Genomic DNA, 17,862 nt, shown 5'->3' on the forward strand with positions numbered 1-17,862 from the left:
CTTTGACCTCCTAACCTCCCAACCATCCTCTACAGTCGTCCCCATGGCACCTTCATGCCCCACAAGAAATAAAAAGATTATGACAATACATAATGTCATACCCGCTATTCTTCCAACCTTAAACGCCTTGCCTGACAATCTAGACCCCGGCACCTTAGTTCACGAGTATAACAAAATTATGACTGATACCTTGGACAAAATTGCCCCACTTAAAATGCGCACAAGTAAACCCAAAGCCCACCTAAATAAATGGTTCACGCCCGAACTCAAGGCCTTACGCCTCACCAAGAGAAAATATGAATCCAACTGGAAAATATGTGCAACTGCTGAGAACAAGGCTAACCTAATATCTATCTCCCGTCAATACAAAAACGCAGTCTGTCTGGCTAAGAAAAACTCATACAACGATCGTATCGCCAATTCTAAATCAAGCATGAAGGAACTCTTCTCCATCCTAAAGGAACTTGAGTCACCTATTGCCATACCAGACACTTGCACTAAAGATCAGACCTGGTGTTCTGACATCCAATATGCTCTATCTAATAAAATCACTACCCTCCAAAACAAAATTCAACTGAAAAAAGACTCGCTTAAACTCCCCACACTGTCACCACCTAAGGCGATCCACATGCCTCAACATACCAAATTTTCCTTCACCAAAACTTCCACACTTGAGATTGAAAAAATTATCCTCACCCTCAAACCATCTAACTGCAAAGGTGACATCTGCCCAGCACAGCTAATAAAAGACGCTGCCAGAGACCTATCACCATTTATCTCCAAACTGGTCAATGCATCCTTCTCTACAGGCATCATCCCAGCTAATCTAAAACAATCCTGGGTGCTCCCGTTGCTTAAAAAGCAAACTCTAGATCCTCTTATCCCCACCAATTACCGCCCAATCACTACAGTTCCGTTTCTGCTAAAGATCCTGGACAAAGTGGCCTATATACAGATTCAAAACTACCTTGAACTGCACAAACTACTAGGAACTAGACAATCTGGCTTCCGCCCACTACACGGAACGGAAACAGCCCTGATTGACTTAAAGGCCCAAATAGACGAACTGAGAGATCAGGGCAAGACAGCCCTCCTCCTCCTACTAGATCTCTCAGCTGCGTTTGATCTTGTGGACCACAAAGTCCTCTGCAAACACCTGGACGTTGCCGCTCACTTCTCCACCCAAGCCATCAGTTGGATAGAATCCTTTCTAAGTGAGAGAACTATGAGAGTCTTTTCCCCTTCGGCAGCAGCTGACCCTATACCTATTACTTGTGGAGTCCCTCAGGGATCCTGCGTCTCTCCGACCCTCTACAATATATTCACCAAACCTCTGTTCGACGATCTGGACAATCTCGGTATCACCTACACTAACTATGCAGATGATACACAGATTCTCTTCCCACTTTCTGGGGATCACAGCAGGGATGGGGAGTTGGTGAATAGAGTGTATCTCATCATTCAGGCATGGATGGCCACTCACGGTCTTTGCCTGAATGATGATAAGACAGAGTTGATCATTCTGGGCACACAAGCTAATATTAACAAATTGGGCCCGGATTACTCAGCCTTCAGCATAGACGGAAATGCCATTAAAGTCTCGAGGGAAGTAAAAACACTTGGTTTCTATCTCGACTCTACCCTGTCCTTCACTAAACAGGTAAACTCCCTAGCCTCCACTACTGCCTACACTTGTAAATTGATCAGAGCAGGCAAGCCCTTCCTGTCCAATACCAGCTGCCTAATCCTGGCTAGAGCCTTAATTCTTTCCCGACTAGACTACTGTAATGCCCTATACAGTAGCGCCAATAAAGCCACCACCCTAAGACTTCAAATTCTACAAAATAATGCTCTCAGAGCTGCATTAGGAATAAAAAAGAGGGAGCATATCTCCTCGACTAGACGGCAACATAAATGGCTCTCTACGGAGAATAAAATCCAGCTAAAAATGATCTCATTAACCCATAAGGCCTTAAATAATGCAGCTCCCAGCTACTTAATGGACAAAATAAAAAGAAAAACTTCTAATAGACCCATGAGAGTCGCCAATTCCAATTGTTTGGCAGTACCTAGATTCAGACTCGCCAAAATTGGTGGCGCCTGCTTCCCTGTGAAAGCTGCTAACCTGTGGAACGCCCTGCCACCTAACCTAAGAGCTGACCAACCCTTCCCCCATTTCAGAAGGAACCTTATCAAACACATTATCGCCAACAACGACTTAACACCCGAACACTCACAAGTGTAGTTCGACCCAACGCACCCTGACGTGACATCAACCTTTATGCTTATTACCGCAAATCCTGTATATTGCTAACTGTACATTCATGTAAATACGGCAAATCTTTATCTGTACATTCTTGTAATTTGTGCAATATGGTGTAATATTGTAAATTCATTTATATAACATTGTAACATTGTAAGCTTCGCATATACTTGTTGCTGCGCCCGGTAACCTAAGGGTCTGGTGCGCAATATAAATAAATAAACAATCAAACAAACAAACAAACAAACAAACATAGGGTGAAGTATCATTCGTACGCCATGTCTGGACGAGGTCAGTATCTGGATGGCAGCTAACTGTCTTTGGCTAAATACTAAAAAAACTGAGGTGGCACGGTTTGGCCCCAAACATCTTTTGGAAGCGTGCAACCACCCTCAAACACCTCACTTCCTGGGAATGGGTCACCCATTTGCCACAAGGATTAGGAACTAGTCAGAAAATCTGAGGAGTGAGGCCCAGGTGAGTGCCATGGTGCAGTCCGTTTTTTATAACATTCAGCTCCTGCGTCAGGCACTATCCTATGTACCTTCAAGGTTGGAGTATTAGTTACTTCTCAACTTGACTATTGCAACAGCCTGCTTGCAGGGAGTCCAGAAAAACAGTGCCAACGGCTACAAAGAGCACAGAACTCTGCAGTGAGATTGGTGGTGGGGCAAAGAAATGAGCCCGTATCTTGGGATTTCACTGTTTCCTGCACTGGCTGTCTGTGAGGACAGAATCAACTTTAACATCCTCTGCCTATCTTTAAATGCCTAAAAAACTTGGCGCTGGTCTATTTGACAGATAAAATCCACAGATACAGTCCAAACCGCTCACTCTGTTCTGATGACAAATTGCTGCTAAGTATAACATCACCTTCCTGTTTCCCATTGCCTTTGCCTGTGACACCATATAACCAGCCTTTGGTTGGCGAAGGACAATACAAACTCAACAATCATGTCGGTGGAGGACAACAGCTGGAGCACTCTATCGGGTCACCAAGTAGAGAACTTGCTCCAGTGACAAGTTGTTACTCACCACTCTGAGTAGGCCGAAGATAGAGAGATAATGACCTTGGAGATGTTGGTGGTATAAGATTCCAAACTCAGCCTTCCATCCCAGCTCCCCCGAGTACAAGACTCAGGCTTCCTCAAAGAGGGGCTCTTTTCCACAATGTACCTCTCTGCTGTTTTAGTTAGAACAGACAAAGATGTCAATTGAATGAAAGAGCGGGGAGAACACACACCGGCAATACCACTGCTGCAAAAGAATACCAAAATATTAGACAGTGTTGATATTATGCAAATAGTTAGAACAGATGAAATTATGGGACAACTACCTATATAGATATTGGAGTGGAGTTGAATTTTCCCCGGGAATGATCTAAATAAAGAATAACACAAATGAGTGGAATTGAACTAATTCAGTATCGGTTTCCACTATAGCTATAGGATTGATAACCACTGACCTGAAATAAGATAGTAGAGAAAGAGGAGTCCAGGGTTCTGAAGACGACAACAACAGGAGAAAATAACAAACAGGGAGGTTAGTACAGGTAAGTAACCCCGAACGGCACGAGGGACGCACTAGTGCCGGGTCGGTGCAGTTCATGAGGGCGTTCATGTGCACTTAAGAGCAATCACAAGAAAAGTCACTCAATGTCCCAGAATCCAACAGAAGACAATATCCAAGGAAGGCAATAGGTATGTACCTGAGTACACAAGTATAGTTGAGTAGATGTTGAGATGATCCGGATAGAAGACGGCAATTGAAGAGCAGAGCGGCGGCTAGGAAGAACCACCAAAGAAGAAGGCCGTATCCAGTAACGTTCCGAGTCCAGCAACCAGATGAGCACGACAGGAATAAAGGATGAGACGAGGCAGTCCAAAAGTCAGGCAAAGGGTCAAAACCAGGAGTTCAGATAAGGATTCATGTAAGGAAACACGAAGAGGAAACGGTACAAAAACCGCGTGTAGCTGGTAACGCTAATTAGCAGCAACTGACCCCTTGGAAGACGGTGGTTTTATAGTCGTGAGAGGGGCGTGGCTTGCTGTACGTCTTCCACGTACAAAAGTGTCAGGTGACCTGGAGTGCGTCGACGTTTGTACAGAGGCCATGGTAGCTTGTACCTGGACCATTTAGAAACCTGTAAAGAAGTTGTAGTTTGCAAGGATGCCCGCGGGGAAGTCTGAAGTGTAACACAAGTATAGATGGACTTGGTGGATGGACGCCTAGCCGAGAGCAACAAATCAAGAACCACCTCAGAGAGATTCCAGTTGTGATATCTCAGCATCTCAAGAGCCAGGCACGAAGATGGAGGTCCTATTTAGGTGAAGCACTCTGCAGCAAGCCTGAATTTGCAATTCCCACCTCCATAGGATCCTCCAAGGACATAGCAGCATGACCAGCAAGAATGAGTACCTGCAGAGCCTGGAGTGATCAAGATCATGGTTGTTCTTCTCATCTTGAACTTCCATAGTATCAAGGGAATGGGGGAAACACATAAACCAAGTGTACCTCTCAGTGAATCACCAGTGCATCGCCTAAGAAGCCCCTCCTTCTGGAACTTCCTAAAGCAGAAGGTTTTGCACATTGTGCAGGAGCTAGAAGCAAAAGGGTTGCTCTGGGGAAGTCCCCCTGTGGCAAAGATCTGAAGATCTGCTCCACAATCACCTCATTCAGCTCCCACTCTTTGTGGAATCTATAGAGCCAATTCAGCTTATCTACATGAGTGTTCATACCACAAGTAAGGAGTCCATGGGAGGACACAATCCATTAGAAAAACAAATTACTTACCCCATGTAATGGTCTTTCTGCTGGATGTTCCTCCCACGGATTCCTCATCACCCTCCCAGCCTACCCCTCTGACTGTGGGTGAATTTTGTTAATTTAGACTTTCCTCTCTTTCAACGCCTATGTCAGTTTTGAATATTCAAGTCGGCTGTGCAATAAGAGAGGACAAATTTGAACTCAGGCAACAGGCACAGTGGTGCTATTTATACTAGTGTCAACTTCATGTCCGAGTGCACGGATGGAAGCCATTCAGGGGCTTTAATTCAATGATGCACTGCACCCTCTGCTATCGAACATTGTCCGATGCTGCAAGCAGGATATCAGTATATCAAAGAGGAGGAATCCTTGGGAGGAGCATTCAGTAGAAAGAACATTAATAGGGGTAAGTCATTTGTTCTTCTTTTTCACCTCATTATAAACCGGTTTTCCAATGCAGGATGAAGATGCAATTTTATGCTTCAATTCCGGTACATTGTGGCCAAGATACGGCTTTGGTGTAGAAGCAATGATTCCTAGCCTTTCCGGGAATTGAGCCAGACCCTGAACAGCTCCCGGGACAGCTGAGACCTTTACAGATATAAGTCATGTCCTTGCAGTCTCTCTTTTACACTGTAATACTCCTTTCCAGTTGAAAAGGGATTGCATTACCAAAGGGCATTTGATCTTGAAGCCACCGAGGAGGTATTTTCAAGCACAAGGGCCCAAAAACAGACATCTTGATGAATTTTGAGAAGCTCCCGATCTAGGGAAGAATCTTTCTGTGAGGCTACCGTCTAATCCGCCTAATATCTATATCACCTGGTATGGAATCCTATCCTTGCCATCAATGACTCCACTACAGTGATCCAGGACAAAATCCACAATCACCTATGGAATTTGTCTTCTTCTGCAAATGCTCCAGCGGCATCCCCAGAAGCCATTCCAGCACAGAAGGAGCATCTAGATTGCCAAGACAAATATGGCAAAACAAAAGAGGTGATGGCTGAAAGGTTTAGAATGAATCTTAACCTCTGGCATTGCTCTAGGCAACCCTCCAGACCATCATTCTCTGACTGCCAAGCCATTACAAAAGGGGAAATACCATATGCAAATCAGACCTGGTCCCAACCCAAAAGGGGCAGTGCAGCCCAAACTGTTTGGTCACATCCCTTAGGCATGAGACCACAAGCCTCCCTGCACATGTTTCGGCCACATGGCAGCTCCTACGAAGGTAAAAGACTAAGAATGAACGATCACCTAATGCATGTCACCACTGGCAGCATGGAGATCCTGGGTTAAAAGAATGACAGCAATTTATAATAAAAGAAATGGGAGCATTGAGGTGGAAAAAAACAGCTCCCAAAATTAAAGTTTGAGGAAAAGAATAAAAATAAAATCATCTGAGAGAACTAGGGGTAAAGATGTTGATGACTGCCTCTGTAGGTAAAAGGCAAGGGGACTCCGGTTCAAAATAGTTTTAAAACTGCATTCTAAATGAATGGCTTCTGGAGCAAGGTACGCAACAATTTGGTTAGGAAAACGAGCATATACGAGTAAAACAAATAGCATTTTTGATTTATTAAATCAGTTTAATATTTTGCAAAGTCTAGGGTGCTATTCTTGATATTAAACAAATACTGTTCTCCACTGAACTCGTTTTCAGATTGCTGTAGCTTAGTTCAGAAATGAGGTCAGATTCCTGAAGTGGCGTAGAGCACATTCTGAAGAATACAAACTCGCAGATGCATCTAGCAATCACTAACTCGAACATTCTCAGGCTAGTCTGAAATTAATGGTAAAACTTCCGTAGTGCATAGTTCTACACACATCCACCCTGCATCCTGACAGGCTTGGGGCATCTTCAATCCTGCAACCTTGGGGGAATGGGAACCACCACCTGCTCCATGGTGTAATCCTTTGAGATGATTCCTGAGCAATTCCCAGCCTTATGTTGACAGGCTACTCCCAGAACCTTAAGGACCACGGGCCAGCCAAGACAGAGCAGCCCAGGATGGTAACTAACTCTCTCTCCCTATTGTATTGTATGTGGCACCTGTTTATAACAACATGTATATTGGTTTTTTTGACAACAGTATGTATCAATTGCACTTGTAACTATTGTATATAACCCGTTCAAACCACCTACTTGTAAATTATGCATCTGGAAATGACATGTTCTAAGTGAGACTACTTGACGAGTGCCGCGATGCCCCTGGGCAGATGTGCGCTATACAAATCCAAATAAATAAAATAAAAAGTAGCAGGCTTCAAGGCAAAGGAACAAGAACTGGAGGAGCCGTGCTAAAAGCCTCAGGATGATATACTACCTCTGGCAGCCAAGGGAGGGGAGAGGCAGCTAGAAGTACCAGTCCACCAAGGAGAGACGCCGACCTTGGTAAAACCATTAGCAGACAAAGCAAATCCACGGTCTGTAGGCAAAGAAGTTGCTTATCCCTCTAATGGGAGAGAGTGGGTAAGCAGGATATTTCTGGAGGTGCTCAAAATGAACATGCTTGCATCCATGGGAGGAATTTAGCGGTTTCCACTCTGAACAAATGTTTTAGTATCCATAAAAAAATACCACCTCTCCCCTTCAGACAAAACTAGTTCCATGTGTTAATAACGAATTAAAAATAACTAACACTTTTAAAACTAATTTAAAATAACTAAAAAATATGGAATTTACGTTTGTTTTCCAGTTTGAGGGGGCACCCCCCTAAAACCCATGATTCCCTAGCTTTATTGCTCCACCTCAAACCCCTCCCCACCAGTTTTAATACCTTAACCCACCCCCATGTATATGGTTATTTAAAAATTCGATATGTTTTCGTTATTTTAAATTTGTTGAAAATGTTATTTGTTATTCTCATTTCGTTATTTTCACTGTACACCACCTCTCCCCTTCAGACAAAACTTGCAGATGCCACTAAAGGAAATGCTACTATTACTCTTCAGAGAGTGCTAACTGCTATCTCTAAGGGATTTGCCACCCAAAGAGATCCTGGTCATGTCCCCAGAATAACATCCACGTGTCCTGTTTATACAGGAGAAAGGGATCTATTTAACAAACACCGGAGAGTCCATGAGGGGGACCCAGTCGGATGCGTAACCATGAACAGGGGTTCACAAGGAACTCGTAACAGAAGGGAGAGCCCCTCTGTGTTAGGACCTGGGGTCAGAAGGTACTATGTAACGTGAGGTGTCCTAATGATCCAATTTCTTTATGCACAGGGGTGTGCATTGATTTGTTAGCCAATAAATGTCCATCAGTTCACAGCATTTCACCAACAACAACTTACATTGTCAGTTGGATTTCTTTGGTTTTAGGTGTGTGTATTATTTGCCCGTCTTTTTTGTTTGATTTATTTTTATTTCATTTTTCATTGTTTTTCCGATTTGAGAATCTTAATATCTTTCTCAACATCTTTCAACATACAGTGACATAAAAACAATCAACAATAATGCTAAACAATAAACAACAAAGCGCAAAGGAGCATCAAGGGTTTCTAGCTCCTATACACAATCACGTTCTTTGGAATTCAAAGACCTTATGAAATACAAGAGAAATATAGAGAACTATACAGTGCATAAAGAATGTATGGTGAAAAAAACAAGATGTATTCAACTAGAGAAATTGCATCTCAAAATGTGTACAAAAGATGCAAACTGGACAATAGTACATTGCATATACATTGGTATAACCATTAGCATGTGTTTGGTCCCAACGTCACAAGGAACTCATGACAAAGTTGTGGAATGGTACCAGAAAAGGCATTGTACAGTGGCAAACAATGGAACACCTCCACATAAACTCAGTGAGCTGGTGTTCACACAAGCATGCGCGCAAGAGGAGAACCTTGGTTTATCCACGGCTTACACACAGGTGCTCCAGGACCTGTGGAGCGGCTGTGACCACTATGACAATGAAAAGGAATCCAAGATGACAGACTTCTCTAAAGAGCTCTTGGGTTGCGGATCAGTGCACAAGCCCTCCCAACAACTATTTGCAAATGGGAATTTTGTAGTTTCAAATCACAATTCACTCCCGCCACAGCAACGCAAGTAAAAGCAATCCAACAGCTTAAAACATTGCAGGCAAGCCAGCAAGACTATAGACATGAGAGTGGAAGAAAGAGAGATGTAGAAGTCAGAAGTGAGAGTTGGAGGACAGTGCGTGGTGGAGTGGTGAGAAGGAGAGCAGCTATGATCAGGAGGCGGTGAGAGGAAAAGAGTAGGAAGGTAGAATGCCAGTGCTAGCAGGAGGTGTGGAGAATAAATGAGAAGGGGAGAACACTGGTTATAGGAAAAGTTGCGGTGAAGGGGAGAAAGAGAAGCAGGACATCAGTAGTAGAGAAAACGAGGGGAAGCAAAGGCAATTGAGGAGAAGAGAAACTGCACAAAGGAGGAAGGGAAGAACACCAGACAGTGTGATGTTCACAACGGGTAGTGGTGTCAAGAAGAATGCGGAGAGGAAGTGCTTTAAGGAGCAGATGGAGAAAGACGCTTGGAACACCAGAGAGCAGGAGTAAGAGAAACGGTAAAGGGAAGAGATTGATAGCAACAGCAACAGAAAACAGGGAGGAAAAATATGAGCAGAACAGAGGGGGGAAGGCGAAGGACCTGTGTAGAGCAGATTGTTGCGGAGGATACGAAGAGAGAAACAAAAGGGGAAGGCAGACATGGTGGCTAGAAAGAACGGAGACGAAAGCGATACAGAGGAAGACCTGCATAATCGAGAGACCATGGAATAGGGAGATGTTTGAGACTCAAGCTCTGAGAGAGACTCTTAGCTTGGTCGAAGGGCCATACCCAATATGGTCTCTGACAGCCCACAAAGGTGTTATGCCTGAAAATTCCCGGGCCCCCACAATCCTGCAAAGGATCTTCAAGTGTCAGATACCCGCCTGCATCTGGATGAGCCAACACACAGGGAGGGGGAGGGGTGGTGGTGGCAGTTTTGCTTGAGAAGAAGTGCAACCTCATGATATCTATGGAAGCCAAACAAGCAACTTCAACTGCCATCAAAGAAGGGCACTTAAACCCCAAAGACTAGGAGTGACTTTTTTCTGTTCCCCCACAGCTCTACTGAAGGCTCAGCTTAATGGAGTGAAGAACTGAGGACCGCTGTCCTGTAGAGAAGATTGGTTTATTTCCAGTTAACTGCGCACCAAGCGACCTCAGAAGAACCCAATGGCTTATTTTTCGGTTTCAAGACCTTCGCGGATCCCTCTGCCCTTGACAGAATGTGAACATTGAAGCCCACCCTCACTTCAGAGTCCCCTTGGGACCTCTCCAGTATCCAGACTAGAGAACAAGAGATTCAGGGGCTTTCGGAGGGCTTACACGTATAGGCACAATGTCTTCATGACAGGCCCAGTTGTTCACTAATGCTTGCTCCCTTTAATGCGGCTGTATGAACCTTGCCTTTTTAAGGCAGTACAGCTTGAAGGTGGGTCTCAAAGCAGTCAGAAGCAGCCAGAAAGCTGCAAATTGTAGCTATCTAAAACACCAAAACAAACAACCGACAGAATGCAGACAAGAGAACACAGCATGAACAGCATCAATTCTTACACATATGTCTGCAATTACACTACACGTGTTATTAAACAAAATGCATGTCAATGCTTCATGAAAATACAATCATTTGGGTGGCATGTCATGCTTCCATTGTGTGTAAGTGTGTGTGAGTGAGGGGCTGTGTGTGTGTGGGCGTGTGTGTGTGTGGGCGTGTGTGTGTGTGGGCGTGTGTGTGTGTGTGGGGCGTGTGTGCGTGTGGGGCGTGTGTGTGTGTGGGCGTGTGTGTGTGTGGGCGTGTGTGTGTGTGTGTGGGCGTGTGGGCGTGTGTGGGCGTGTGTGTGTGTGTGGGCGTGTGTGTGGGCGTGTGTGTGGGCGTGTGTGTGGGCGTGTGTGTGTGTGGGCGTGTGTGTGTGGGTGTGTGTGTGTGTGTGCGTGGGTGCGTGCGTGCGTGCGTGCGTGCGTGTGTGTGTGTGTGTGTGTGTGTGTGTGTTTTATTAGGCGCACAGTATTGGATGAGGAACATGGTAGTCTGGTAGTCCCAAACCAGGTAAGTGCCTGAGTGGTGAGGAGAGAGGGTGGGTGGAGCTAAGGGGAGGGAAAGGGGATTCAGCCCCCCCTTCCATGCAACATAGAGGAGAAATGTAGGGGGTCCAGGGAGTGTGCACCTCCCCGCTGTATGTGGTGTTGAAACCTAGAGCAGAAAACACTCCCTGAAGCATTCCCTTGTGCACCCTCTTCTTAAGAAATCCTTTACCGACCGTTCCTGCCCAGCTAACTATCGTCCTATTTCCCTTACTCCTTTCCAAGGCAAACTCAGGGAAAAGCTGGCCATCTCCCAGCTTAATCTCCACTCTGAATCTGTTGGTTGTCTCCATGACCATCAGTCTGGCTTCAGAGCTGCCAGAAGCAAAGAAACTCCTCGCCTGAACATCCGTGAAGACCTGCTCTCCAACCTTGATTCCAACACCCCCTGTGTCCTCATCCTACTTGATCTCTTTTCTGCCTTCGATACGGTCAACCATGACATCCTGCTCAACCGTCTCCGTTATAACCTGGGTATCACCGATCAGGCCCTGGCTTGGCTGACCACCTTCCTCTCTGACTGACCCCCCCTCCCCCTCAGGTCCAACTTGGGTCCTTCCTCTCCTCTATCTCTATCTCCACATGTGGTGTTCCCAAGGGGTCTAACCTCTCTCCCTGGCTGTTCAACCAATACCTGGCACTTCATGCCCACCGCATTGCCGCTCTCTGCCCCAACTTTCAGTGCTATGCGGATGACAACTCATTTTCAGGCTCCTTTCTGCCCCTTCTTCCCCTTCTCTAATCTCTGACTGTCTCATCGGCACACCTGCTCCCTCCTTTCCCACCACTCTCTGGCCGGCCGCTCTTAGCCATCTTCCTGCTCCCACCTGTGAGGCTAAAAACCTCTGGGTCATCTTGACTCCACACTTTCTGTCTCTCCCCACATCTCTGACGTCTCTAAGAAGTCACACTACCAGCTGCACCTCCTCAGAGGTAGTCTTCCTTTCCTCTCCTTCCCCCCAGAAGCTCCCTGTCTCCAGTGCTCTGGTTCTCTCTAGGCTGGACTACCACAACAGCCTCTTTCTAAATCTGCTTGCCTCTACTCTACGCCCTCTGCAACTCATCCAAAACAGGACTGCGAGACTTGTCCTCGGCCTCAAGCCCAGGGATCGTATCTCTCCAGGACTGAAATCTCTGCACTGGCTCCCAGAGGCGGCGAGGATTAAGTTCAAAACCCTCTGCATTGTTCACAAGGCATTCTGGGGCCTGGGGCCTCAATACCTTCAACTCTCTCTTCCTAAATATCTTCCTTCTCTGGCTCTTCGCTCATCCGCCTCCAACTCCCTCAGGGTTAGGCGCTTCTCCAAGTAGCTAGTTGGTGGTAGATCTCTTTCTTCTGATGGGGCCTCCCTCTGGAACAGCCGCCCTGCCTCCCTGAAACTTGAGGAGAACCATCTCCGGTCCGGAAGCACCTCAAGACCTTCCTCTTTCCTTCTGCTTTCTCTCCTCCTCTCCCCTGCTGATCTCCTACCTGAATCTGAAACTGCACTGGTTACCTGGAAAGCCTCTGATCTCGGCCCAGGTCCCCTCCCCACCAGATGCACACCTGTACTACCCACCTGGCAGCCCTTGCACCTGGGGACTGTTTCTGTATCCCTACAGCCCCTGCCCTTGCACTTGCCACCAGCTGGCCGCACTTTTATTTATTATGTATTGTCTTATTTATTTTACTGTTATCCTATGTAAAGCACTCCCACCCCTTCCCCTGCACTTTTTCCCTTCCACACTCCCCTGCACTTTCGTGATCTAAATGACACCTGGCCTAGTAGGATCGCTATCTCCATCTTCCCTCTGTTTCCCCTCCCTTGCCTCGTCGCGCCTTGAAACATTTGCGTATAGGCGCGTTATAAATGCCATATCATATCATAACAGTGCGGGGAAATGCAAAATGCTAAACGGCTGTGCAGTAATATACTGCTCAGGCAAGACCGGGAACCATAATTGCTTTTTCTATAGTGCATAGCAAAGGTTTGCCTTTCACAGACAGATAATTAACTAGTGTTAATGGACAGAAACAAAGGCTTGGAGAATTAAAAGCGAATACAAACATTTTCCGTGCCGCTGCCAGGTATTTCTGACGGTCCGGTCACTGTTTTTTCATGAATGTGAATTTTAGCGCAAACCTAACCTCGGGAGCACTGCACCACAGTAAGGGTTACAGGTACACGTTAGATGGATGCAGAGTGGACTAGTCTTCCAACATAGCATGTATAACCGGCATACCATATAAGGCATCAGGGAATAGTTCACCTTTACAGCAACTAGTCAACAATAGTGCGGTGAAAGTAGAACAAAGAATGGCAAATAGAAGGCGGGCCACTGGGCTAGGTAGGTCCTAAAGAGGGTCATCTTAAGAGGGTGTAAAGAAGGTGCTCCTTCAGAAAGTGGGTGGGGTCTTGATATCCTTTCTGAATTGCAGGTTGATGGGCGTAAGCCTGATGTTCAGGAGAAGGATTTTCCAGTCTTAGTGTGTTGCCTGAGAATTATTGTCATGGCAAATTCTTTCTTTACAGTTGTGCACCTTTATTCTTGACACACACTGACGTCTGTCGGGGAATTCTTCTGCCAGGCAGGAGACAGTGTTCTCTGAATAACCCAAGTTGAGAAAATATGTGGGGGGAGGGGGGATTTGATGATACATGAGCCGAAAGTCTGATCACTGAAGACATAGTGCATTTGCTCTAGGTTTAGTGGTTCCCCATTACATCGCCTTCTGTGACCGAGTTATAACAGCTTTAACTTCATTCACCACAACACTTGTTGGGCTCATGCAGACTTCTCACACAGTATTCCCCACTGATTTTGTTTCCCTTCTGAAAAATTCGCCTTTCTGATTAATTCTTCTGACGAATGTGCAACTTCTTTGGTGGTAACCCATCATTTTCTCTGGGCCTTTCGTACTATGGAGTCTCCAAAGCTCACTTCTTGGCAGCGCATCTCCTTCTGGCACTGTATTCGCAGTGGTGCATCTCTTTCGTACATTAATCCCTGGCACTGTGGGCCTTTCCACACGCTCTCTCACTGATGATGCGGTCCATTTCCACCATTATTTCTCAAGTAGTACAGCTTCTTCCTAACATCCACCGCCACGACCCCCTATTTGGGCCTTTTCCTCCCACCTGCTAGCGTGGCTCCATGCCACATACAGAAAAGATGGTAGGTTCCTCCTCTGCAGTGTATGAGACATAACCACAATCTCGGTTCACACCCACTATTTCCAGAGCACTTAAGTATTTACCAAATAAACTGCAAAAACAGAACCACATTGATTAAGTATTACAGACACAAACATTTGACACAATCATTTGAGCAGTTATCCCTAGGCTTTGTTGTGATTTTGCCTCTGCAAAAAAACTCTCTTCCTGGACACTGAACAATCATCCATCTAATAGCATTCTAAAAAAAGAAGCCCCCGGAATAGCCCTGACGTCTACCCCTAAACTGGAGGAAGGAGCTTGCATCTGCAGATAAAAGAAGACTGTGTCACAGAGGTAGGAGTCAAACCTTTAAAATCAGGTATAACTGTACCCACACTTGCTACAATTGAGAGTTGGTGTTACAGTAGCTTAGGGCCTGGACAGGATTTCAGCAGGGGAATGTGTCTATATCCATGTGAAGGGCTATCATTCACTATACAGAGCAGCGAAAAAACAGATTCAACCATTGTGTTTATGTTTACTCACCATCTGGGGCAATGGAGAAGTCCTCCAACCCTATCACGATGTTCGATCTGGATTCAAGCTCTATTTTGCCTGCAAGGGCAAAACTAGTATCCAAGTCCAGCTCAGCTGGACTATCAACGGGGTCCCCGGCTTTACGCTCTCCGCTTCTGACCTTAGCAGACATCAAGGGATAGCTAATACATTCGAAGCCACTGTGAAAGAGAATCAGATTGACATTTTAGATTGCTCGGGTTACTTAAAAAAATAATCCAGGTATTACTTGGCACGCCCTATAAAGGCTCAAAAGCATCTCGTTTAACAGACATGAGTAGAGCGATATGTGCTGTGAAACCGATGACGCAAAAAAACATACAAAGTAATAGGATACCTATCTGGTGTCTCAGATACTGTTTGAGACAGGCCCCTATCTTCAGCTGAAAGAAGGTTGGCAATTCAAAACTAGTTGGATTAAATGTATTCCATCTACGCAGTGATACCTGGTAATAGACACAAAGTCACCTCCCCTGCCCTTTCTAGGGAGGAGACAGAAGGATTTGGTTTGAGAAGGTCACAGTTGCCACAGAAACGTGAACAGAAGTGGGAAAATACACATGTTGTAAGCAGAAAGGTGTGCATTAGATCTATGGTTATTTTCTCTAATGATGCTTCTATCGGTTTGCAATTTGACCAGGAGACAGATTTCTGTCTATGGAGAAATTTTTCTTTTATCAGAGCATCTTGATCGTCTTTCCTGCGATTTATGATCACGGGCTGCAGTTGCAGCCTTGCAAAAGAGCATGAACCAGTTGGAATACCACTGTGGCTAGAGCATGGGCTCGTCAGAATCTGACAATACATGCCGACTAGCTTGATTATATCTAGAAGCTCATCTCAACAACTGTGTACACGGTTCAAACGTAGGAAGCGGGCCTAAGGACTCTGGCTAGCCTTTTTCTACCTAGGAGCTCACAAAGCTGGGGGCAGAGGGCTCGGGGTTATTTGGTACATCCAGGTTGACATTCCACACTGGGGATTTAGACTGCACTACGCCTCGATGGGCCTCTTTTCCAACCTTTCTTTTGACCAGTCTGCATTTGTTCTCCTTGGTCATCGCATCCTTCTCATCATTTTACTCTTTAGACACTGTAACATCAATGGATCATCACATTCCCAAGTGGGCCCTTTTCCATCTGCGTTCTCTTTGCATTTAGGCTCCGAGGAGGATTGCCCCTCTGCACTTTTTGACTGTTAAGCCCTTTGTCCTACTGTCATCCCTTTTCTCTCATCATCTTGCTGTTTTGGGTGGTACTAAGATCGTAGGCCCTTTTTTGTTGTAGACACCCGGTAAAGTTAGACCTACATTCATGTGCATTTGTAAAGGGTTCTGCTTAATGTTTTACTTTCTCTTACTGTCTCCTGGTGGCTGCTGCTCTTACTACTTCCCAAACTCATCCTACCCTTCAGTTTCATTTCCCTCTTTGGATATCTGGGGTCATACAGATTTCCTTCATCACTCTTCTTGAACTATCCTTCCTACTTCACCTTCTCATCCTACTTATTCTTCTTACGAGTATCATTTTATTTCCTTTTCTAATCCCCAGTGTATTTCCTTTCCTATCCCCCTGCTCTCCATCATCCTTCTGTGATGATATTTACTCATATTTGTTGGATATTCAGTTTTCCCTGCATGGCGACTCAACTTTTCGTCTTCTCACTATTCACTCTTCCTGTTCCTTTCTCCCACTCAGTGACCCTCTTCACTTAACTCAGATCGCTCTTTTCCGACTCAGGCTTCTGGTCTGCTCTTCGTCTGATTTTTTGTGAACACTTACTCCGACATCCTGTTATCTGCGTTCCCTTTCCTTACTGAACATCATTTCTTTTTGTTCTCTTTCATTTAGTCTTTATGTTAACCACTTTCTTCCTTTCCTGACCAAATTTTCTCTTCCTCACCATTAATCTTCTTCTACTCTTTTCTTCTCTTCCTCCCTGGCATCTTGTATTATGCTCGCTGTGCTCTTTTTCTTTTTGTTCCATCATGCAAGCCTCTCCAACCTTGGTTAATGCGTTCTCTGCAGACGACACATAATATTCTTGATAAACTTGAATGTCCATGGCAGAAACACCATTGTTCACCTGACTTTGCCGACCTTTTTGTTCTTCACTCTCTAATTACCTTGAGCTATTCCAGACTGAAGAAGAAATGAACAATTCCTCATTGCTTCTCTTTCTCCTCCTTGTTGTTTATTTTATCTCCTTAATAATCTGTCACTCTCTCATGGCACTTCTCCTACCCTGAACTTTCCACTTTCAGCCTCTGACTTTGCTTCTTACTTTACCTCTAACATTGGTAACTTATGTTCTCCCTTTTCCTCCACTTCTCCTCCTTCATCTTCACTAGTTCCATCTGCACCTCCTCCTGATTTACTCCTCTTCTGCAGCCTCAATGAAATTTTTGCCCCAAAGAGCCAACTCTCGGTCTAGCCCTCTTGATCCCTCTGGCTTGTAGTTTGCCTTTTCAGTGTATCACTATCTTATTCCTTTCCTGACTTTTCTTTATTTTCTAAATCTCCTCTAGTCTCTTCCTAGTCCCTACCTCCCCTGGAGCTATTTGGCGGTCACTCTCAATTATCCCAAATTCAGGACAGCCAAATTTGGAGGTATTACACTGGATGCTCAGGGTCCCCTTTTGTGGAACACTCTTCCAGCAGGTACACGGCAGATCCAGAGCTATACCGTGTTCAAACGTGCCGTCAAGACTCACTTATTCAACTTGGAATAATTTCCTGACCCATTTCGCCTTCTTTTCTTGTTTGTCCTCGTCTTGTTCTTGTTCTATGTGCGCCCTGAGGCCCACGGGCATGTTGGCGCGTTACAAAAATTTAAATAAATGAATAAATAAATATTACATTATTTATCTTCTCCCTTTCCTCTGTACACTGGTCAAACAGGGTGTTTAATGTCCATTTTCTTTCTATCTATGCACTAACTCCTTTCTCCCCCACTTAACTATGGCCTACTCACTCGACAAACTGCTCTTCTTGTGCCACTATTTTTCTAATTTTCCCG

The 17,862-nt window shown here is 45.2% G+C and overlaps 1 protein-coding gene across 5 annotated transcripts in view; it reads right to left on the bottom strand.

Moving 5' to 3' along the window:
• The window catches only part of MORN1 (MORN repeat containing 1), a 2,351,913-nt gene that overhangs the window by 1,374,937 nt on the left and 959,114 nt on the right, over nt 1-17,862 (bottom strand). For all 5 annotated transcript variants that reach the window (XM_069610184.1, XM_069610185.1, XM_069610187.1 and 2 more), the window contains one exon: nt 14,815-15,005. In XM_069610184.1, coding sequence (XP_069466285.1) covers nt 14,815-15,005 — 191 coding nt within the window. The remainder of the gene's footprint in view (nt 1-14,814; nt 15,006-17,862) is intronic.

Source organism: Ambystoma mexicanum, chromosome 8 (genome assembly GCF_040938575.1).
Source record: "Ambystoma mexicanum isolate Mex_15411 chromosome 8, UKY_AmexF1_1, whole genome shotgun sequence".
NCBI lineage: Eukaryota > Metazoa > Chordata > Amphibia > Caudata > Ambystomatidae > Ambystoma > Ambystoma mexicanum.